At 46.1% G+C, this 24,876-nt stretch overlaps 2 protein-coding genes across 3 annotated transcripts in view; both read right to left on the reverse strand.

Annotated features, from left to right (window-relative positions):
* The window catches only part of LOC144503874 (cytotoxic T-lymphocyte protein 4-like), a 33,437-nt gene extending 11,366 nt beyond the window's left edge, over positions 1-22,071 (reverse strand). For both annotated transcript variants that reach the window (XM_078228883.1, XM_078228882.1), the window contains exons 1-2: positions 21,958-22,071; positions 696-1,052 (exon numbers count right to left, since the gene is read on the reverse strand). In XM_078228883.1, coding sequence (XP_078085009.1) covers positions 696-1,052; positions 21,958-22,021 — 421 coding nt within the window. In that variant the 5' untranslated portion in view covers positions 22,022-22,071. The remainder of the gene's footprint in view (positions 1-695; positions 1,053-21,957) is intronic.
* The window catches only part of LOC144503875 (T-cell-specific surface glycoprotein CD28-like), a 184,301-nt gene that overhangs the window by 5,367 nt on the left and 154,058 nt on the right, over positions 1-24,876 (reverse strand). The window lies entirely within an intron of this gene.

Below are 24,876 nucleotides of genomic sequence, written 5' to 3' on the forward strand. Positions count from 1 at the left end.
CCATATCTGCGTGGGTTTCCTCCGGGTCCTCCGGTTTCCTCCCACAGTCCAAAGTGCGGGTTAGGTGGATTGGCCATGCTAAATTTTCCCTTAGTGTCAGGGGGGTTAGCAGGATAAATACATGGGGGTATGGAATAGGGCCTGGGTGGGTTTGTGGTCGGTGCAGACTCGATGGGCCAAATGGCCTCCTCCTGCAAGTCAGGATTCTATGATTCTATGACTGCTGTGAGATAAGTGTTCACTCAGCATGGGGCTTTTAACTAAATCTGGCTCTGAACATAGAAACATAGAAGATAGGAGCAGGAGGAGGCCATTCGGCCCCTCGAGCCTGCTCCGCCATTCATTACAATCATGGCTGATCCTCCAACTCAATAGCCTAATCCTGCCTTCTCCCCATAACCTTTGATCCCATTTGCCCCAAGTTCTATATCCAGAACTCATTCCTAACTGGAAAATGACATGGCCACTTGTTGGTTCCAGGACATATTGATGCTGCAAATGATCGCAAACACACTCAAGAAATTCCCAACCTCATTACAGGCCTGGTCCATTGTTCATTCCCACTCAGCTGATCATATCTAACATCGTCACGCACCAAATGAAAGATCATCAGCCTGAAACAGGAACTCTGTCTCTCCCCCAGAGCGGCTGAGAGTTTACTGGTTTGTGTTTTGATTTCAGATCTCCATACTCACCAGGCACATCTGGACTGATGAAAATGTAAGTCCCGTTCCCAGCGCCCTTGATGTAGGGCGGTGGATGGAGTATCTCAATTTCGCAAATGTACAAGTCGCTGAGAGATGTGTTTAGCCCCCTCAATGTTATCGAGACGCTGCCATTCCGGGATCGTCCCTGACAGTTTGACACCTCCACGTCATTCACGGTGGTATTAAAGAAAAAAGCACAGAAATCATTGTCGATCTCTCCTTTATAAACGTTGATCCTGAATTGCTGAAACGCCGCATTCCCTGTGCTGTTATAGTCACACTGGAGAGTGGCAGTGTAGTTCTCAGCTTGGATGAATCGGGGCTGGATAACTTTCAAAGCCAGAACTGGGGTAGAGAGAGAAGAAAAAGGAACACAAATTCAATCCTAAACGGAGGAAATAGTTACTGAGCAATGAACCAAACAGTGTGAGTAACCTGAGGGAGACTGGGCCTAACCTCAGCCCTACTAGATTTTTCTGTCTATGACCTGGTCTACGCGCTGGTTAGGTGCATTGGCTGTGCTAAATTCTCCCTCAGTGTACCCAAACAGGCGCCGGACTAGGGGAATTTCACAGTAACTTCATTGCAGTGTTAATGTAAGCCTACTTGTGACACTAATAAATAAATATATTTGATATTTTCTAAATATATTACGTACTAAACATAAATATACCTGAAGTGAGTTTGGCCATCTAGTGCTCTAGTGCTCAGGGAATGAGATTCAACCTTACACTCACTTTGGAAGGCAGTAGAATGCCTAGTTTGAAAATTAGAGAAAGTATCAGATTGGTGAAACAAATGATCAAACACATGCCAGGGCTGCTTTACTCTTTTATCTGAGACATACCCTTTTTAATATTCATTTATGGGGTGCGCGCCTCACTGAGAGCATTTAACAATCAACCACATTGCTGTGATCTGGAGTCACATATAGGCCAGACCAGGTAAGGGGGCGGCACAGTAGCACAGTGGTTAGCACTGCTGCTTCACAGCTCCGGGGTCCCGGGTTCGATTCCCGGTTCGGGTCACTGTCTGTGTGGAGTTTGCACATTCTCCTCGTGTCTGCGTGGGTTTCCTCCGGGTGCTCCGGTTTCCTCCCACAGTCCAAAGATGTGCGGGTTAGGTTGATTGGTCAGGTTAAAAATTGCCCCTTAGAGTCCTGGGATGTGTAGGTTAGAGGCATTAGCGGGTAAATATGTGGGGGTAGGGCCTGGGTGGGATTGCGGTCGGTGCAGACTCGATGGGCCGAATGGCCTCCTTCTGCACTGTAGGGTTTCTATGATTTCCTTCCCTAAAGGACCCGGATGGATTTTTACGACAATCGACAATGGTTTCATGGTCATCATTAGACTTTGAATTCCAGATTGTTTTTAATTGAATTCAAATTTCGCCATCGGCCGTGGTGCATTAGCCTGGTTCTCTGGATTACTAGTCCAGCGACTGTCCCACTACGTCACTGCTTCCCCTGCCCTTGGAGTATTTGATGAGACAATATAGAGAGGGCTTTATTCTTTATCTCACGCGGGCTGTACCTGCCCTGCAAGTCTTTGATGTGACAATGTAAAGAGCTTTTCTCTGGAATGAACCTGTTGCAGTACCTGTTGATGGCAAGTGTAGAGGGAGCTTTGCACAATGAGTGAGATTTTCCAGCTGTTTCCATCAGTGGAATTTTCCAGTCCCACCAACAGTGACCCCTGGCGATGGAGGGTGTGAACAATGGGAAACTCCATTGACAATGGCGGGAACGGGAGATCCTGTCACCAGCTGATAACGGGACTGGGAGATCCTGCCACTGGCCAATGGCGGGACTGGGAGATCCTGTCACCTGCCAATGACGGGACTGGGAGATCCTGTCACCTGCCAATGACGGGACTGGGAGATCCTGTCACCAGCCAGTGATGGGACTGGGAGATCCTGCCACTGGCCAATGGTGGGCTGCCTCCACTGTTGTAAAACACGCCACAGGTAGCGGGGGAAGGTGGGGGTGGGGATTCCTATCTCCAATCCATGCTGTAGCTGCTATGGGATGTTTGAGCAGACAGTATAGCGGGAACTTTACTCTGTATTAAAGTCCAGGCTGGGATAGTTGATGCTAATAATGAAGCTGAAGGGATTCCATTCCCAACAAGGATATCTCTGGATGAGAGCCACATTTATGGAAAGAAGGACTTTCTGATGGTTGCTCCCTAGAATTATTTCCATACTTGTGGATTATACTTGCATAGTATCTGCATTGAATTGCACTGTATTTGCACATTACTTGTCGTGTTTCCACTGTATTTACACATTACTGGTCGTGTTTGCACTGTATTTACACATTATTTGCAGTGTTTGCACTGTATTTACACATTATTTGCAGTGTTTGCACTATATTTACACATTACTTGTCGTGTTTCCACTGTATTTACACATTACTTGTCATGTTTGCATTGTATTTACACATTATTTGCAGTGTTTGCACTATATTTACACATTACTTGTCGTGTTTCCACTGTATTCACACATTACTTGTCATGTTTGCACTGTATTTACACATTATTTGCAGTGTTTGCACTGTATTTACACATTATTTGTCGTGTTTCCACTGTATTTACACATTACTTGTCGTGTTTGCACTGTATTTACACATTACTTGCAGTGTTTGCACTGTATTTACACATTACTTGCAGTGTTTTCACTGTATTTACACATTACTTGTCGTGTTTGCACTGTATTTACACATTACTTGTCATGTTTGCACTGTATTTACACATTATTTGCAGTGTTTGCACTGTATTTACACATTACATGTCGTGTTTGCACTGTATTTACACATTACTTGTCGTGTTTGCACTGTATTTACACATTACTTGTCATGTTTGCACTGTATTTACACATTATTTGCAGTGTTTGCACTGTATTTACACATTACTTGTCGTGTTTGCACTGTATTTACACATTACTTGCAGCGTTTGCACTGTATTTCCACATTATTTGCAGTGTTTGCACTGTATTCACACATTACTTGCAGCGTTTGCACTGTATTTCCACATTATTTGCAGTGTTTGCACTGTATTCACACATTACTTGCAGCGTTTGCACTGTATTTCCACATTATTTGCAGTGTTTGCACTGTATTTACACATTACTTGCAGCGTTTGCACTGTATTTCCACATTATTTGCAGTGTTTGCACTGTATTCACACATTATTTGCAGTGTTTGCACTGTATTTACACATTACTTGTCGTGTTTGCACTGTATTTACACATTACTTGCATTGTTTGCACTGCGTTTACACATTACTTGCAGTGTTTGCACTGTATTTACACATTACTTGCAGTGTTTGCACTGTATTTACACATTACTTGTCGTGTTTCCACTGTATTTACACATTACTTGTCGTGTTTCCACTGTATTTACACATTACATGTCGTGTTTGCACTGTATTTACACATTACTTGTCGTGTTTGCACTGTATTTACACATTACTTGTCATGTTTGCACTGTATTTACACATTACATGTCGTGTTTGCACTGTATTTACACATTACTTGTCGTGTTTGCACTGTATTTACACATTACTTGCAGTGTTTGCACTGCATTTACACATTACTTGCCGTGTTTGCACTGTATTTACACATTACTTGCAGTGTTTGCACTGTATTTACACATTACTTGCAGTGTTTGCACTGTATTTACACATTACTTGCAGCGTTTGCACTGTATTTCCACATTATTTGCAGTGTTTGCACTGTATTCACACATTATTTGCAGTGTTTGCACTGTATTTACACATTACTTGTCGTGTTTGCACTGTATTTACACATTACTTGCATTGTTTGCACTGCGTTTACACATTACTTGCAGTGTTTGCACTGTATTTACACATTACTTGCAGTGTTTGCACTGTATTTACACATTACTTGTCGTGTTTCCACTGTATTTACACATTGCTTGTCGTGTTTGCACTGTTTTTACACATTACTTGCAGTGTTTGCACTGTATTTACACATTACTTGCAGCGTTTGCACTGTATTTCCACATTATTTGCAGTGTTTGCACTGTATTCACACATTACTTGCAGCGTTTGCACTGTATTTCCACATTATTTGCAGTGTTTGCACTGTATTCACACATTACTTGCAGCGTTTGCACTGTATTTCCACATTATTTGCAGTGTTTGCACTGTATTTACACATTACTTGCAGCGTTTGCACTGTATTTCCACATTATTTGCAGTGTTTGCACTGTATTCACACATTATTTGCAGTGTTTGCACTGTATTTACACATTACTTGTCGTGTTTGCACTGTATTTACACATTACTTGCATTGTTTGCACTGCGTTTACACATTACTTGCAGTGTTTGCACTGTATTTACACATTACTTGCAGTGTTTGCACTGTATTTACACATTACTTGTCGTGTTTCCACTGTATTTACACATCACTTGTCGTGTTTCCACTGTATTTACACATTACATGTCGTGTTTGCACTGTATTTACACATTACTTGTCGTGTTTGCACTGTATTTACACATTACTTGTCATGTTTGCACTGTATTTACACATTACATGTCGTGTTTGCACTGTATTTACACATTACTTGTCGTGTTTGCACTGTATTTACACATTACTTGCAGTGTTTGCACTGCATTTACACATTACTTGCCGTGTTTGCACTGTATTTACACATTACTTGCAGTGTTTGCACTGTATTTACACATTACTTGCAGTGTTTGCACTGTATTTACACATTACTTGCAGTGTTTGCACTGTATTTACACATTACTTGTCATGTTTGCACTGTATTTACACATTACTTGCAGTGTTTGCACTGTATTTACACATTACTTGCAGTGTTTGCACTGTATTTACACATTACTTGCCGTGTTTGCACTGTATTTACACATTACTTGCAGTGTTTGCACTGTATTTACACATTACTTGCAGTGTTTGCACTGTATTTACACATTACTTGCAGTGTTTGCACTGTATTTACACATTACTTGTCGTGTTTGCACTGTATTTACACATTACTTGCAGTGTTTGCACTGTATTTACACATTACTTGTCGTGTTTCCACTGTATTTACACATTACTTGTCGTGTTTCCACTGTATTTACACATTACTTGTCATGTTTGCACTGTATTTACACATTACATGTCGTGTTTGCACTGTATTTACACATTATCTGCAGCGTTTGCACTGCATTTACACATTACTTGCCGTGTTTGCACTGTATTTACACATTACTTGCAGTGTTTGCACTGCATTTACACATTACTTGCAGTGTTTGCACTGTATTTACACATTACTTGTCGTGTTTCCACTGTATGTACACATTACTTGTTGTGTTTCCACTGTATTTACACATTACTTGTCATGTTTGCACTGTATTTACACATTACATGTCGTGTTTGCACTGTATTTACACATTATCTGCAGCGTTTGCACTGCATTTACACATTACTTGCCGTGTTTGCACTGTATTTACACATTATTTGCAGTGTTTGCACTGCATTTACACATTACATGCAGTTTTGGCACTGTATTTACACATTATTTGTCGTGTTTGCACTGTATGTACACATTATTTGCAGAGTTTGCACTGTATTTACACATTACTTGCCGTGATTGCACTGTATTTACACATTACTTGTCGTGTTTGCACTGTATTTACACATTACTTGTCGTGTTTGCACTGTATTTACACATTACTTGCATTGTTTGCACTGCGTTTACACATTACTTGCCGTGTTTGCACTGTATTTACACATTACTTGTCATGTTTGCACTGTATTTACTCATTACTTGCAGTGTTTGCACTGTATTTACACATTACCTGTCATGTTTGCACTGTATTTACACATTATTTGCAGTGTTTGCACTGTATTTACACATTACTTGCAGTGTTTGCACTGTATTTGCCTTTGCTTGCAGTGTTTGCACTGTATTTACACATTGCTTGCCGTGTTTGCAGTGTTTTTACACATTACTTGCAGTGTTTGCACTGTTTTTACACATTACTTGCAGTGTTTGCACTGCATTTACACATTACTTGCAGTGTTTGCACTGTATTTACACATTGCTTGCCGTGTTTGCAGTGTTTTTACACATTATTTGCAGTGTTTGCACTGTATTTACACATTACTTGCAGTGTTTGCACTGTATTTACACATTATTTGCAGTGTTTGCACTGCATTTACACATTATTTGCAGTGTTTGCACTGTATTTACACATTATTTGCAGTGTTTGCACTGTATTTACACATTATTTGCAGTGTTTGCACTGTATTTACACATTATTTGCAGTGTTTGCACTGTATTCACACATTATTTGCAGTGTTTGCACTGCATTTAAACATTACTTGCCATGTTTGCACTGTATGTGCCTTTGCTTGCAGTGTTTGCACTGTATTTACACATTACCTGTCGTGTTTCCACTGTATTTACACATTACTTGCAGTGTTTGCACTGTATTTACACATTACTTGTCATGTGTGCACTGTATTTACACATTACTTGCAGTGTTTGCACTGTATTTACACATTACTTGTCATGTGTGCACTGTATTTACACATTATTTGCAGTGTTTGCACTGTATTTACACATTGCCTGCAGTGTTTGCCCTGTATTTGCCTTTGCTTGCAGTGTTTGCACTGTATTTACACATTGCTTGTCGTGTTTGCACTGTTTTTACACATTACTTGCAGTGTTTGCACTGTATTTACACATTACTTGCAGCGTTTGCACTGTATTTCCACATTATTTGCAGTGTTTGCACTGTATTCACACATTACTTGCAGCGTTTGCACTGTATTTCCACATTATTTGCAGTGTTTGCACTGTATTCACACATTACTTGCAGCGTTTGCACTGTATTTCCACATTATTTGCAGTGTTTGCACTGTATTTACACATTACTTGCAGCGTTTGCACTGTATTTCCACATTATTTGCAGTGTTTGCACTGTATTCACACATTATTTGCAGTGTTTGCACTGTATTTCCACGTTATTTGCAGTGTTTGCACTGTATTTACACATTACTTGCAGAGTTTGCACTGTATTTCCACATTATTTGCAGAGTTTGCACTGTATTTACACATTACTTGCAGCGTTTGCACTGTATTTCCACGTTATTTGCAGTGTTTGCACTGTATGTACGCATTATTTGCAGTGTTTGCACTGTATGTACACATTACTTGCAGCGTTTGCACTGTATTTGCCTTTGCTTGCATGGCATTTCAACAGTGTTTGCAGCTTAGTTGCACCATGCGATTTGTAAGTATTTGTGTGCAGTGCTCAGCGTTTACACTGCACATTCGCACAGTTGCACACTTTTCATTGTGTGTGCACAGTGCTTGCTTGCTGCTTGCATTGTATTTGCACAGTGTCCTTGTCCTGTACCCAATATAAATTCATCCACATGATTTCTTGTAACAGCATCTCCGAAGCACTGCTCAGCTGTACAAGGAGACAGAGACTGGAGCTCATTATCTCTCATTTCCACTAGACCCAACAGAAGCTGCTGACAGGTGACTCCAGTGCAGCAGTGGTTCCCAAAGTGAGATACGTGTACCCCCAGGGATACAACAGGGATCTCTACTGGCCACTTTCCTGTTGTTTGTGTAAAAGTGGATTTTCAGGTAAGTGACACTTCTTCTAGCCTCGGCCTCCCCCTATCTGTAGCCTAGAGGATCCCAAACGCAAGTGTCTCAGTGCTCAGGCCATTCACCTTCCCATTGCTCACTGCTCCTTCAATACCAGAACACACAAATTAGCAGCAGGAGTAGGGCAGCACAGTGGCACCGTGGTTAGCACAGCTGCCTCACAGTGCCAGGGACGCAGGTTCAATTCTGGCCTCTGATGACTGTGTGGAGTTTGCACATTCTCCCCGTGTCTGCGTGGGTTTCCTCCGGTGCTCCAGTTTCCTCCCATACTCCAAAGATATGCGGGTTAGGTGCATTGGCCATGCTAAATTGTTAAAGAGGAAACTATTTTAAAAAATCTATTTATTACTGTCACAAGTAGGCTTACATTAACACTGCAATGAAGTTACTGTGAAAATTCCCTAGTCGCCACACTCTGACACCTGTTTGGGTAACACTGAGGGAGAATTTAGCACGGCCAATGCACCTAACCAGCACATCTTTTGGACTGTGGGAGGAAATCGGAACACCCGGAGGAAACCCACGCAGACACGGGGAGAACATGCAGACTCCGCACAGAGAGTGACCCAAGCCAGGAATTGAACTCACGTCCCTGGCGCTGTGAGGCAGCAGTGCTAACCCACTGTGCCACCTGCGACTGCAAAGGGTTGATAAATGTGAATTGATGTGTGTAAAAGCGAACCCCTGTAAAGGATGAGTGCCCGAGGGTTATGTGACCTGATCACCCAGTGGGGCGGGAGCGCACAAATCCCAGGGGTGAGCGTGGGCTTTTAGCATCAGAATCGATCCTGGAGCTGAATGGAGGAGCTGCATCTTGAAACTCTCGATGTAGTCTGATTTAGTTCATAAAGAGTTGCCGTTAACCTGATGGTCACCAGTCATCACGATGATTACACTGGCAACGAGGAAATCTGAATTCCTTGGAAAGAATGTGTTTGGGATGGAGAGGACGTGATGGATCTTGATCCCAATCCGGGGTGGAGTGTGTGTCGTGTCGGGGATTTGGAGGGAAAATGAGAGCAGCAGTAAATGTAGCATTAATCAAATAGCAGAGTGACATAAAACAGTTATTTGCAATCGAGGGAATAGGTGATTGAGTCACCTTTTCCTATCTTGTCCTGATGAACAGGTAGATAAATGAGATCGCTGGCTACTAATTGGCTCTCCTAGTTAACCATACACCGGTCAGTCAAGACGACTGAGTAGTTTTTTGCATGTATTGACTTCTGACTCGCCACAAAAAAGCCACAAAACTTCAACCACAAAACAAAGTACAATGTGTTGACGAATGGTTGGGGAGGTTGTTTATTTGTGGGCAGTTTAGAAACGTCGTGATTGTCGGCAGCTTTTTTTGTCCACTCACAGAGTTAACATTGGGTTTCGCAACTGGTGGTGAGGCGAGCTGGGTTGCCAGCTCATACTGAGAGAACGAACATTCCCCTTTGGTAAAACCCAATCTCACAGGAGAGCTGCCAACATCAGGCTGATACTAGCTTCAAAGCTGTGAGCTCATGGGGCTGCCTTCACATGTGATCAGAAGGTTAACAGGAGAAATTTGTGTTAGTCCCATGGACTCTGGGGTGGTGACAGGAAGTATGTAGTGTGGTGCGGGACGGGGGGGGGGGGGGGGGGTGGGGGGGGGGGGGGGCTGGTTAATCGAATGTGTTCAGATCCCAGTGCTGAGCTTCACCGAGTGTGAGTGCCTGGCTGACCTCCACCTAGTGGGAGTGCCTGGCTGAGCTTTACCTAGTGGGAGTGTCTGGCTGAGCTTCACCTAGTGGGAGTGCCTGGCTGAGCTTCACCGAGTGGGAGTGCATGGCTGAGCTTCACCGAGTGGGAGTGCCTGGCTGAGCTTCACCTAGTGGGAGTGCCTGGCTGAGCTTCGCCTAGTGGGAGTGCCTGGCTGAGCTTCACCTCGTGGGAGTGCCTGGCTGAGCTTCACCCACAGGGAGTGCCTGGCTGAGCTTCACCTCATGGGAGTGCCTGGCTGAGCGTCACCCACAGGGAGTGCCTGGCTGAGCTTCACCTAGTTGGAGTGCCTGGCTGCGCGTCACTCACAGGGAGTGCCTGGCTGAGCGTCACCCACAGGGAGTGCCTGGCTGAGCTTCACCCACAGAGAGTGCCTGGCTGAGCTTCACCTCATGGGAGTGCCTGGCTGAGCGTCACCCACAGGGAGTGCCTGGCTGAGCTTCACCTAGTTGGAGTGCCTGGCTGCGCGTCACCCACAGGGAGTGCCTGGCTGAGCATCACCCACAGGGAGTGCCTGGCTGAGCTTCACCCACAGGGAGTGCCTGGCTGAGCTTCACCCACAGGGAGTGCCTGGCTGAGCTTCACCCACTGGGAGTGCCTGGCTGAGCTTCACCTGGTGGGAGTGTCTCGTAGGGTAGGTTTGCCCAGAGACAGGAAGATTGGGAGCAGCGTGTGAGATATCTCAACATGACCTTTGTGCATTTAATGGTTTGGGGATGTGAGGGTGTTATGGGGATACGTGGGGTGTGTGGGGGGGTGGGGGGGGTGTGGTATTGGGTGGAGTGGGGGCAAGAGGGTGTACCTGATGGAAATGAGAGGAATACAGGGACAGAGAGGTAAGAGTGAGGTAGGAGGAGATTGGTAGTGTAGTGGTATTGTCCCTGGATTCAGAATCCAGGAGACCCAGGTTAATGCTCTGGGGACCTAGGTTCAAATCCCGCCATAGCAGATAGTGAATTTTTAATTCGATAGAATTAATCTGGAATCGATGGTGTCCGTGAAGCCATTGTTGATTGTTGTAAAAACCTATCTGGTTCCCTAAGGTGCTTTAGCGATCTGCTGTTCTTACCTGGTCTGCTCTCCAGATCCACAGCAATGTGGTTCATTCTTCAAATGCCTTCTAGAACGGCCCAGCAAGTCACTCAGTTCAAGGGCAATTAGGGATGGGCAATAAAATTGTTGGTGCAGACAGCGATGCCCAGATCCCATGGATGGATTTAAAGTGAGGATCATGTGGAGTATGAACTGAGACTCAGTTTGACTGACCTCTCTCTGTATTTTATGTGTACTGTCCCAGGATTCATTAAGAAGCAAGCTGTAAACTTGCTGACCTTTGCCCCCACCACCCACTTCCCCACCCTGTTCCCCCAGGCAGTAATTCAGATCATTTGCCCTCAATATTCTTCTGTTTCCTGTCACCGCTGTCTCTCAGCGGCGGGGGCAGCCCGGTGGCACAGTAGTTAGCACTGCTGCCTGACAGCACAAGGAACCCGGGCTCAATTCCGGCCTCGGGTCACTGTCTGTGTGGAGTTTGCACATTCTCCCTGTGTCTATGTGGGTTTCCTCCGGGTGCTCCAGTTTCCTCCCACAGTCCAAAGATGTGCGGGTTAGTTTGATTGGCCATGGTGTCAGGGGTTTAGCAGGATAAATAAGCAGGGTGATCGGGATAGTGCCTGGGTGGGATTGTGGTCTGTGCAGACTCGATGGGCCGAATGGTCTGCTTCTGCACTATTGAGATTCTATGATTCATCACAGCCTGTCTGGCTATGGGTGAAGATTGGGAGAGAACCAGTGAGTGCAATGGTGCTGGGACTATCCCATCATTCCTAGCTGCTGTGAAAGGCCTCTATGGTTACTGTGTGGGGGAGGTGGGAGTGAGTGGCATGGATGAGAATTCCAGTGACACTGGGCTCAGAGTGTCTCACTGAGATACTTCATGCTGCTTGGGTGAACTGGGTGAAGCTAGGACACAGACTAACCAACTGGCGATGGCCTACAATCTGGCTCACCATGATTCCATGACTGGGTGGTATGCCACAGTTGAGCGAGAGTGACATTTAAGTAAAGCCACATGCAAAACAAAATAGATTCTAGATAATCTATTCGTGAGTCACAAACGGCAGAGTGTAATGAGAATTTAAATGTTATGTTCTTAATTAAGTGAGAGAAGCTAAGGGAAGGAAAAAAAAAATCATATTGTTACTATAAAAAGCCAGGCACAGCGTCCAGTCTATCACCCGGCCTTGGGAGAGCTTTAGTGACCTTCAGAAGAACAACATAAAGGATTGATTTCTGAGGGAGTTGTGTTTGCTCTTACTGGGAATGGAGGCTTCAGGATGATCCAATCATTAACTTGACTCTGAACGCTGACTGAAAAGTTGAATCCCAGCCCAACTTTTCACAGAGACAAAAGTTTCAGATCCCGTGAGACACGGGCTCAAAATGAGGAAGTCAGGCAGGGAAGTCCGAGGGCAGAGTTTTCAACCAAAGGGGAATCAGATCATAGACCAGGGAGGAACTTAAAAGTTGGCAGTAAAGAGAGAAAAGAGTGGAGGGAAGTAGTGGGTCGATGGGCTTTACAGAGATCTGTGTAGTTTGGGGGATGTGGAGGATAAATGTAATGAAGAATGTGATGTGTAGGTGGAGTTGAAGGGTAATATAGATTCAGGGATATGGTTGATTCACCCTCTATGAACCCAGGTCTCACTACCGTTCACACAATGACACTTCTCAATGGAGTTGGGTGTCTGGAGTGTTAACAGGAACTGAGAAGCCCTGGATAAGATCAGCAAAGCCAATTACTGACCCAAAATCAAACCAGGGCTTTACTGCTCTGTGTGCCTTCATATCTCACTGGGGACTGGGCCGGGCGCTATCCCCAAACAGTTTTAGACATGAGGTGGGACTAAGAGGGAGGAAAGCAGTAGGGTTGTAAGTGGATGTGGAACACAGCTTCAGAGTCACAGCTGAAATGTACATGGCACCAAGCATTTCTACACAGCTATTTTCTCCACCAAAGCTTCACAGAAATCATTGATAATATGGTGATAATGGTTAGTGTGTGTAGGCACATAAACATGAATGAGAGGATTGTAATCTGAATAGCTCATGACCCTTTTCCACATTAGATATTTATTTATAGAATGTCACACAGATGAGGGAAGGGAAGGGACCGGCTGCCTCACACTTTTCAGGACCTTCAGATGTCAGTCAATGAGGTGTAATTCACCTGCTGCAACCAAGCAGGCCTGGATTCAAATAGCAGCTGCGGTGAGTGCAGCAGGAAACCATCAGCGCTCATGGATTCAATGCAGGAACAGGTTCAATGACCTGCTGCGTTCTGGCAAGGTAAGTAACCTGGCTCATCCATACAGAGATCCAAGGGACAGGTCATATCTGCATGGCTGCAGCTAAAGGGTATGACCTGGTTTATATCTCTGCTCCAGCACTGAGGCTTGTATGTGTGTACAGCTCATGTAGGTAAGCACAGAGCACATGCGAATGCTCACTGTGATGTACAGACACACTGAATATCCCTGCATGTACTAGATATCAGGCTAACGTAAATTCATGTTGCTATTGCAGACCAAAAGTGCAAACAAATGCCACGGAGATGGCCCAGATTGGGAGGTGGGTTAGGCTGGCTGAGGTGTATCCGGCCTGTGGAACAGATGGCTGTAGAGGTTGCCAGAATATCTAAACATCTGCCTGTTGGTGAATTGTTAACAAGAGAGTGCCAGAGAGTGCATTCACAATGAGAACGGCTAGACCCGAATAACCCTTTTTGTGTCTCACACTGGTGTCAGCTCGACTGTCTCATCCCCCCTTGGGCCAGATCATCTCTCAGGTATCAAAAGGAGAAAGGGATGTCTGAGGAGACAGTGACACATCAGACTGGCCTACACACTGCCAACTCAGACACAGGCACCACACAGGGATGTAGCATATGTATAGTCAGTGGCACAGAGTAAAATCCACTGCACCAGAGTGCAGGAGGAGGTGTCAGAGTCAGAGACATCTGTGCACAGTCCCCCTCAGAGGACGGAGGAAAGACACAATGATGCTGAAGGGGGCAGGAATTTAGAGCTTCACAAGTCACCTTCCCAGACACGGGGCGGGATTTTATGGCCTCGCTCGTCCCAAAACCGTAAAAATTCCATCCCTCCCATCCATTGACTCTGTTGACACTTCCTGCTGCCTCGGAAAAGCGGCCCAGCATAATCAAGGACCCCACGCACCCCGGAAATTCTCTCTTCCACTTCTTCCTTCAGGAAAAAGAAACAAAAGCCTGAGGTCACGTACCAACTGACTCAAGAACAACTTCTTCTCCGCTGCTTTTGAATGGACCTACCTCGCATTAAGTTGATCTTCCTCTACACCCTGGCTATGACTGTAACACTACATTCTGCACTCTCTCCTTTCCTTCTCTATGAACGGTATGTTTTGTCTGTATGGCGCGCAAGAAACAATACTTTTCATAATAATACATGTCACAAATCAAATCAAATCCCATCTGAGGTCAGTGGACCTTCCCATGCTCCGCCCCTCGCCCGCTCCGATTCCCGTGGCAGGCGGGCCGGTAAAATTCCAGCCGGGATTTAGATAAGCAGCAGCGGATGTGAGGATATCTGGTGGAGTTTCCTGAGGCACAAGGAGCTCCAGGATTGCAAATGGAGGAGTTTGTCACCGTATTCAGCTCCACGCTGTCCCAGAGTCTTGACAACAGGAGCCCTGGCCCTGAGAGATTAGCCAATCACATGGAGAGACACAAGCAGCACCACTCAGACTGGATGGAAGAGCAGCATCCTGAGCAGGAAAAGGTGCATACCTCACTCGGTATCCTGCATCAGTCAGCTCAGAGTATGAGTGCTGACATCCCTGGAATATATGAGGAGCTGTGCACCCTTAACACTGTCCCACTGTTGGTCCAGCAGTTGTTGGAATGGATGACTGCCCCATGACATCAGCCAGCCTCACCAACTCCACCTGGAGGCCAACCCAGGGTGGTGCAGGCTGAGTTCCTCAGTCCCCTCACCTTCCTCCACATATCCAGCAAGGGCCCACATCTGCTCCACGTGCAGAGATGTAGAGGCCGCAGTCTAAAGTAGATCCCCATTGAGTGTCTACCCAACAAGGTCAGTCCGCCATGCCTCCACCTCTCCCAGGGTGTGGAGGAGGGGGAGGAGCTGGGGGGGGGGGGGTGGAGAGTGGGTGGGATGGTGGGGTGGAGAGTGGTGGGATGAGGGGGTGATCTTTGTAGTGGTGCAAGAGCGAAGGGTGCCATCTCACCGAGGTTACACGTTTCACATTGTACTAGGAACATTTGAGCACTTCTTGAATACATGAGCTGGCCTGTGCTCATACACCACACAGCTCAAAAAGAAATGACCAGCAGTGAGAAGATTGCATTCCGAGGTCCATCCCGATGTGCCACCAGCAGGAACAGGGTTTGGGATGCTTTGGAGATCTTCCTCCTTCTCTGCTGTATCACATAATCCAGTGTTTGAAAGCTCGAACATTCTTGTATCCTTCTTGTCCATCCAAGCTTGACTTTACCATCAGATTCCACAAGGAGATGCTGGTCAGCAGGTACATCTCAAGCGTGAGTGCTCCAGGCAAGGCATCCATCCAACTGCAGCGTCACACATTGGCCGAGGTGTAGGCATCGTAGCTCCTCTAATGTGCCCCTTACTTTGGGCTGCATTTGTATTCCAGCTATCACAGGATGTTCTTTGTGTGGTGAGCAGAGGTATTTGGAAGCTCGGAATGTTGCACGTCAGAAACTGGACCGTGGCTAGAATGGACGGTGCACAATTTCTTTCAGAGAGCTGCTGTTGCTCAGTTATGGGATCCTCATTCATGGGATGTTTTATTTGTATGAATACAGCAACATACAATCCCATCAGCATGTACAGGGTTCAAAATCTGATAGTGTGTCACTCTCAGCATTGTGGGCATGGTTTGACTATGGACAATTTGGCCACAGGAGCCCCTCATTTACAGTCACTGATATTTATGTGTGGGAGCACGGTTGTGAATGACTTATTACCTTGTGTGTTTGCAATATGATGAGGTGCATGGTTATGATGGTGAGTTTTTTAGTGATAAGGGGCGGCACGGTAGCACAGTGGTTAGCACTGCTGCTTCACAGCTCCAGGGGCCTGGGTTCGATTCCCGGCTTGGGTCACTGTCTGTGTGGAGTCTGCACATTCTCCTCGTGTCTGCGTGGGTTTCCTCCGGGTGCTCCGGTTTCCTCCCACAGTCCAAAGATGTGCGGATTAGGTTGATTGGCCATGCTAAAAATTGCCCTTAGTATCCTGCGATGCGTAGGTTAGAGGGATTAGTGGGTAAACGTGTAGGGATATGGGGCTAGGGCCTGGGTGGGATTGTGGTCGGTGCAGACTCGATGGGCTGAATGGCCTCTTTCTGCACTGTAGGGTTTCTATGATTTCTATGGATGTCACTGAGTTAAACTGACTGATTTTTATGCTCTCCCTTGTGGAAGATGGGCAGTCTCTTGAGTAATTAAGGAGTCAATGGGCAGGATTTTCCAGCCTCACTCATCCCAAAACTGGAAAATCCCACCCGAGGTCAACGGACCTTTCCATGGTCCGCCCCTTGCCCGCTCCGATTTTCATTACGGGCGGGATGATAAAATTCAGGCCAATGTACAAGGTTCTTTAGGTGGGCGTTTGTCACCATGGACCAGCTGATAGCAGTTGTGATATCAGAAGACATTAGGAGATTCGATATTGCACAAGAATCTGCCTGGTGAATATCCTCCTCCACAGTCAGCCCTGGCTACATGGTCATGCCCCCCAGCAGCTCTGCCACTGGCTGCCTCCTCATCCGTTTCAGAATCTTCCAAATGGACAGGGGCTTTCTCCTCAGAGGTTGCTGCTCTGGCCTCATGTCATCAGTTTAGATGCCCCTCTGCTGCACAATGTTATGCAGCATGCGGTACACCAGCACTGTCCTTGATACCTTTGCTGGGGCAGGTTGCAGAGCTCCAGCTGAGCGATCAAGGCCTCTGAGGTGCATCTTTAAAAGGCCAATTGCCTGCTTGATGGTACACCCAGTGATGACACGGCCACTGTTATAGTTGCTCTGCCTCAGTTTGAGGGCTCCTCATGGGAGTCATTATCCACATTATTAAAGAGTAGCCCTTCTCCCCAAGAAGCCAATCACAGATCTGCGCTGGTGACTGAATTAGGGAGTTGGGAATTCTTTCATCTGGAGGAGTCATGGCAGTTGTCAGGGACGTTGCACACACATGAAAGAAGACCTTGTGTGGTCACAAATCACCTGGACATTGATTGAGTGGAAGGACTTCCGGTTAACAAAGCTTCCCAATTGGTCAACAACCGTGACTATCTGCATCTGAGATGTCAAATTAGGAAAATAACAATGATTCTCCACACAAGCAACCAGGGCATTAGTTACAGCTTTAATGAGGCTGTGTGCAGTGACTGGGATATACCAGACAGACCTCCTGATGAGCCCTAGAAAGATCCTGAGGTATAGAGATTGAGAGCAATGATTATCTTTGTAGCCACGGGCAGGACAGAGGGGTCGATGGCTTTTGGCTTGAGTTGCTGCTGGACCATTTGCCCATCACCAACTCATGGTTTAGCCTCAGTTGCCTTTGGCACTGGCTGTCCATCACATTGATGTGGGATATCCATGGTCTGTACACCCACCCCACAGGGTAGGATCTGGTTTTCCTGCCTCTTCTCCTCCTCCTTCCTGGTGTGCATGCAGCAGCCTCTTCCTCCTGACCTTCTTCCCTCCCTCTGGCCTATGGTTGCTCACAGTGACTGGCTTCCACAGCCTCACTGTGCGAGAGTACCATACCTATCGTCAATCACCCTTTGCACAAAGCACTATGCACACTTCTCCACCAGTAAAGTCTTCCTGGTGCCTGGGTGCTCGAGTCAGTCGGGGTAAAAATCATTGCCCTGTGGGGCCAGCGGCCTTGGGTTCAGGGATGCTGGTCAGAATTGCTTTTGTGCCACTTCTGGGGCAGTGAATAAAAATTTGAAGCAAATTCCATAGGAATACTCAACCTCGCCAGAGGAGTCCCCAGAAGCAAGATCAGATCTGCTCTTACCAGGCCAGCTGTGTACACTTTGGGTTTCACGTTTCTGCGCTAACAAGCTCTAACTGGAGTGGAAGAGCTGGTGATTGTGATGCAGTTGCCTCTGTGAAACATGCACGCGGGCAACACAAAATGCAAACCACCCCCATTCACATTCCTGCAAAAATGGGAATGATTTTGGACACCTCTGCCATTTTGTCACCACAGAGAGGCTCTCCATAGTGGCAAAAATTCCAGCAGGAATTTCACATCACCTGATCCTGTGAAAGGAGCTCCCAGTTCCCTCTCTCCACTGAACCTGTCTTGAGCTGTGTGTGTTTTACTAATAGTAAAGGAGACTTCAGAATCAGTAACATGGGTGGCACAGTGGTTAGCAATGCAGCCTCACAGCTTGAGGGACTCAGGTTCAGTTCTGGCCTCGGGTCACTGCCTGTGTGGAGTTTGCACGTTCTCTCTGTGTCTGCATGGATTTCCTCTGGATGCTCCAGTTTCCTCCCACAGTCCAAAGATGTGCAGTTTAGGTGGATTGCCTACGCTAAATTGCCCCTTACTGTCAGGGGAATTAGCAGGGTAGATAAGTGGGGTTACAGAGATAGGGCCTGGGTGGGATTGGCCTCCTTCTGCACTGTAGTGATTCTATCTGAACATGTGTGCGTGGTGGACCATAGATGGTTAGCACTATGGGTACTTGTACATATGTTACTGTTGTTACCGTTGGGGTTAGGGTTGGGGTGTTCCACCTGTTGGTATTGTTCTGTGGTACACTCCGGTTGGCTCTGCCTACCTATAGGAGTATAAAGGTCACTGCGCTGCCTAGTGACCCTTTAGTCTGGGATTGTATTGTTACAGTAAGAAGTCTCACAACACCAGGTTAAAGTCCAACAGGTTTATTTGTCCAACAGGTCACCAAATAAACCTGTTGGACTTTAACCTGGTGTTGTGAGACTTCTTACTGTGCTTACCCCAGTCCAACGCCGGCATCTCCACATCATTGTATTGTTAAGCAGTATGCTCTATTCTTGTTGCTAATAAAAGCCTTTATTTCCCGGGTACGATCCAGCCTCCCGCGTGAATTAATCGCGCATCAGTGTGTATAGACCATTCAGTCCCTCAAGCCTGTTCCAATATTTAATCTGATCACATAATTATCTCTGTTTTTTCCATTTTAAACCATTTCTAGTCCGCCAGATGCACTTTTCAATGTGGGTGGCACAAATTTCATATTCAGTGTGGCAAATACCAGTTGTTCCAGTCTCTCTCAAATGCAAAGATTTGTTGATCTGACTGAGATGATCTTCACTGATTCGGTTACTGTGTTCTAATCCTACCCAAGTTCCCTCAATTCAGTTTAATCAGAGCTGATCTGTATCTGAACTCCATCAATCAGCCGGGGCTCCTTAACCCTTTAATCCCCATGCCTCACAAAAAGTTCATTTTCAAATTTCAAACCACATCTTTAAGTAACTGAATTTCTGGCTTTTTACTTCCAAGTAAGGGATTAAAACTTGAAGTGGAAATTTTGTGCAATGGGTTGCGATGGGATATATTGTCAAATCAAGACCCCCATCCGTAGGCTGCCCTGACCCACAATCTAAAGCCTGAGGGGCCCGAAAATTGGTTTTAATTCACTTGGACAATAGTAGGCCAAAGTCATCCAGGGTTCCGTGTATCTGGCGGTTACCCAGCAACCCGGGAAGGAGCTGCTTCTTGGATTAATGGTTGACAGTGGCTCTTTATTGTCACTGCACTCCACGAGCACACAGCCTGGCCATGGTGCATGAGGTGGTGGCCCATGCGGGCAAGGCTCTGGAGGGCACAGCTGGAACTGTGCTGCTGGCACCCTGGGAGAGGGGGCAGAGATGGTGCTGCCACTTGTCAGCGCTGAGCCGCAGTAGTATTGGGGAACACCGCTCAGAGCAGCTGTAGTTCTTATTTGTGTGACAATCTCACCTCCCAGCTGAAACAGGTATGGCACGAAGGGTGATTCCTCCCAGCGTGCCAGGAAGGTGGGATTATTTTAGGCCATTTTGTGAAGCATGGTTGGGTGTCGAGTCCCAGCGACACCAGCTCATCACCGCCTCCCCCCCCCCCCCCCCCTTCCCGGCAGATGTAAAAGATTCCACTGCAGCATTTCAAAGACATTCCTGGTGTCAGGGCAAATATCACCGATACAGATGATTCCATCATTTGTTGTATGTGGGATTTTGTTATGGGCGAAGGGACTCCGCTTATTATATTTCAGACTGTTCCACTGGCTTCAAAAGACTTTGGGATCTTTGGAGCTTGAGAAAGGTGCTACAGAAAGGCAATGTGTTTGTTCCCAGTGAGTGTTAATGGAAACTGGTTTGATGGATTGGAGAGCCCCACAATGCGATTCACAATCGCCGGGAATCACTTGTCCGGTTTAAGGGCTGGCGACCCAGCCCGGGGTCAGGCACTGAGGTTAATTGATGAATCATTGTTGTTGCAACATGAGAGGCCTGTTGCTAGCCCCTCAGCTGGACTATCCGCTTTGGAGCATCCCAATTTCCTACCCATCCCTCAGCTCCTTCAAGATTTTTCCTTTTCAAATATTTACAAATTCCCTTTTAAAAGGTGGCAAAGTCTCTGCCATTTGCATATTAGAATCTTAGAATCATAGAACCCTACAGTGCAGAAGGAGGCCATTTGGCCCATTGAGTCTGCACCAACCACAATCCCAACCAGGCCCTATCCCCATCATCACCACCTCAGGGCAGCACAGTGGCACAATATGGGCGGCACGGTGGCACAGTGGTTAACACTGCTGCCTCACAGTGCCAGAGACCTGGGTTTGATTCCTGGCTTGGGTCACTGCCTGTGCGGAGTTTGTACGTTCTCCCCAGTGTCTGCGTGGGTTTCCTCCGGGTGCTCCGGTTTCCTCCCACCATCCGAAAGATGTGCTGGTTAGGTGCATTGGCCATGCTAAATTCTCCCTCAGTGTAACTCAAACAGGCGCCGGAGTGTGGCGACTCAGGGATTTTCACAGTAACTTCATTGCAGTGTTAATGTAAGCCTACTTGTGACACTAATAAATAAACTTTAAACACATGGACTCCATTTTCTCCTCCAGATGAAATAAGAAAGATTTCCATTGATATAGCAATTTTCATGATCTCAGGAGTATCCCAGAGTGCTTTACATTTAATTACGCAGTGTTGAAGTGTTGCCCTGGCAAGGTCGCAAACACGGTTTGTGGCAACCATTTTGTACACAGCAAGATCCCATAAACGGAGATGTGATAATGACGCAATAATCTGCACCTGGTATGTTGGTTGAGGGAGGAATATTGACAAGGACACCGGGGAAAATCCTACTTCAAAGTAGTGGTACGGAATTGCTTACAACTACCTGCTAGGGCAGTTTAACACTACGTCTGACAGATAATGCAGCACTCCCTCAGTGCTGCGCTTAGGAGTATCTGCCTGGATAGAGGGCTGAATTCCCCGCAATGGGACTGGAATGCACAGCTTGCTGACTACCACAGAGCTAACGCTGAAACTGAAATCAGCAAAGTCAGTACGAGACTGAGACTGGCGATTCCTAGATTGGTCAGATTGACTCTGTCTACCAGCCAAACCAGGCCCTTCCGAGGGGCTCTGTGGGACACTACACAAACCACGGGGTTCAGGGCAGTACAAGAGCCATTGCCCATTACGGCAAGGAAACCTGAGCTTTGTAAAGTAACAAGACGCAGGAGCAGACGAGGCAGAAGGAACCGGAATAATTACCTGGCAGATTGAGGGCCTCCAAAAGGCAGATGATGAAGGCAGTAAGCTCAGCCAGATGCTTCATGGTGATCCTAGTTCATCGCTCTCTGGGGGAGCTGGCACAATGAGTATTATAGTCATGATGAAACTGACCAGCTGACAGGATGTGGTTGATTACACCGGCAGCCATGGCCCAGATAACAGACTATGTGGGAGGCTGACAAAGGAAATTTTCAATGTAACTTCATAAAACAACCTTGCAGCATTTCCCATTTCATATCTTTCAAAATGTTCAACGTTGCACGAAGCAGCTGACGCAGCTGCTCTGGGGTTACACTGCCTGGTTTTCAGGACTTTATCAATCAGCTGTTTTTTTAATCCCTTGGGCTTTGTGAATATTTTGCTCTTCAAGATGAGAGACATTCTATTTCAGAAACCTCAATAAACCGTTCAGACCAGGTACAAAGCGGGTTCGTTAGTGTGATTTTCCCGCCACGCTGTCACATTAAACATTCCGAAAGAAGATATTTTAATTTTCATGCGATGTGGACATCGCTGGCTAGGCCGGGATTTATTGCCCGTCACTAATTGCCTTTGAGAAGAAGGTGGTAGCGAGCTGCCCTCTTGAAGCTCACAGTCCATGTGGTGTAGGTACACCCACAGTGCTGTTAGGGAGCGAGTTCCAGGATTTTGACCCTGCGACAGTGAAGGAACTGCGATATATTTCCACGTCAGGATGGTGAATGGATTGGAGGGAAACCTTCGCGTGGTGGTGTTTCCATGTATCTGTTGCCCTTGTCCTTCTAGATGGTAGTGATTGTAGGTTTGGAAGGTGCTGCATAAGAAGACTTGTTGAGTTCCTGCAGTGGATGGTACATACGGCTGCCATTTTGTGTTGGTGGTGGAGGGAGGGAATATTTGTGTAAAGGGTAGCAATCAAGCGGGCTGCTTTGTCCTGGATGGCGTCAAGCCTCTTGAGTCTTGTTGGAGCTGCACCCATCCAGGCAAGTGGAGAGTATTCCATCACACTCCTGACTTGTGCCTTGTAGATAATGGACAGACTTTGGGAGCCAAGAGGTAAGTTACTCACTGCAAGATTCCCAACCTCTGATCTGCTCTTATATCCGCAGTATTTATATGGCTAGAGTTATGACCAAAGCAGATGTTAGTTGCCAAGCAAACCAAATCCCAGAGGGAAACTTGGCTTATGAGCCTTCACTTTTTTTTGTATTCTGAAAATGCGAAGAAATTCCAGAACACTTTGGGGATTTTATAAATAAAATTAGAAAGGTCTATCAACAAGAAAAAATAAAACTTAAGCACACGTGATTGCAGTAACTCAGTTAAAATTAGCCTTACGAAGCATTTCTCCTGAAAGACTCCCTACTTGGTCAGATCCACAAGCAAACACCTTCTAGTCAAAAATCCCTTATGGGCATTTAACTGTAAAAATCCAATGATATTCCCCAAGTCAAAGCTGTTGTCGCTTTAATAAGATAAACCACATGACCTCTCAAACTCACTTCCACTTTGCTGTGGAAATTCAAAAATGTTTCAGAAACAGGACTACTTTTTGCAGCTCAAGACTTTGCAGTGGCACGGTGGCACAGTGGTTAGCACTGCTGCCTCACTGCGCCAAGGACCCGGGTTTGATTCCCGACCTGGGTGACTGTCTGTGTGGAGTTTGCACGTTCTCCCCATGTCTGCGTGGGTTTCCTCCGGGTGCTCCGGTTTCCTTCCACAGTCCAAAGATGTGTGGATTAGGTGGATTGGCCATGCTAAATTGCCCTTGATTGTTAGGGGGACTAGCTAGGGTGAATGCATGGGGTTACGCTGACAGGGCCTGGGTGGTATTGTGGTCGGTGCTGGCTTGATGGACCGAATGGTCTCCTTCTGCACTGTAGATTCTGACCTGACTGGATGGTGGATGCAAACCACACCTTGTCCCAATCCAAAGCTGAATCACAGAATCCTACAATGCAGAAGGAGGCCATTTGGCCCATCGAGTTTCCTGGAGCTCTTCCCCACACGGCTAGCACCAAATCAGCTGAAATATCTCTGTGTAAATCTCCCATTCCCTTTTCATTGTCTATTCCATTGCTCTCAGCATCTCTTTGAACTTAACTTTTCCAAAATATAAAAATCTTTCACATCTTTCCTATTGTCCGCACTTTTTGGGATCAATTAAAATTGAATAAACTTTGTTTTCTTACGAAACGTTTGCAATCTGCAAAAGTCTTTTACTTCCCTTAGAAATTTAACCGCTAAAAAAGCAGGTCCCCGATGCAAATTCCTGACCTTTACTGATTTAATTACAAAACCGCTTTACCGCTGTCTCATTACACCTCAACTGCTTTTCATCTCTCAATTTGACTTCATTAACCTTTCCCTAATTTATTTAAATCATCCGCACACACAGACACAAGCAGACCTCTTTTCAGAATAACACAATGTTTCCCCAAAATATTGTTTCAAAAATAACATCCGTTCTCCTGGATTGTGTCAAGTTTCTTGAGTGTTGTTAGATCTGCACTCATCCAGGCAAGTGGAGAGTATTCCACTCATGACTTGTGCCTTGTAGATGGTGGACAGGCTCTGGGGAGTCTGGAGGAGAGTTACTCAGTGCCGGATTCCTAGCCTTTGACTTGTTCTTGTAGCCACAGTATTTACGTGGTTATTACAGCTCAGTTTCTGGTTAATGGTAACCCCCACAATGTTGATAGTAGCGGATTCAACGATGGCAATGCCATTGAATGTCAAGGGGCAATGGTTATATTCTGTCTTGTTGGAGATGGTCATTGCCTGGCACTCGTGTGTGGCGCAAATGTTATTTGCCACTTGCCAGCCCAAGCCTGGATATTGTCCAGATCTTGCTACATTTGGACACGGACTGCTTCAGTATACGAGGAGTTGTGAATGGTGCTGAACATTGTGCAGTCA

This window comes from Mustelus asterias, chromosome 14, assembly GCF_964213995.1.
Source record: "Mustelus asterias chromosome 14, sMusAst1.hap1.1, whole genome shotgun sequence".
In the NCBI taxonomy this organism is placed as follows: Eukaryota; Metazoa; Chordata; class Chondrichthyes; order Carcharhiniformes; family Triakidae; genus Mustelus; species Mustelus asterias.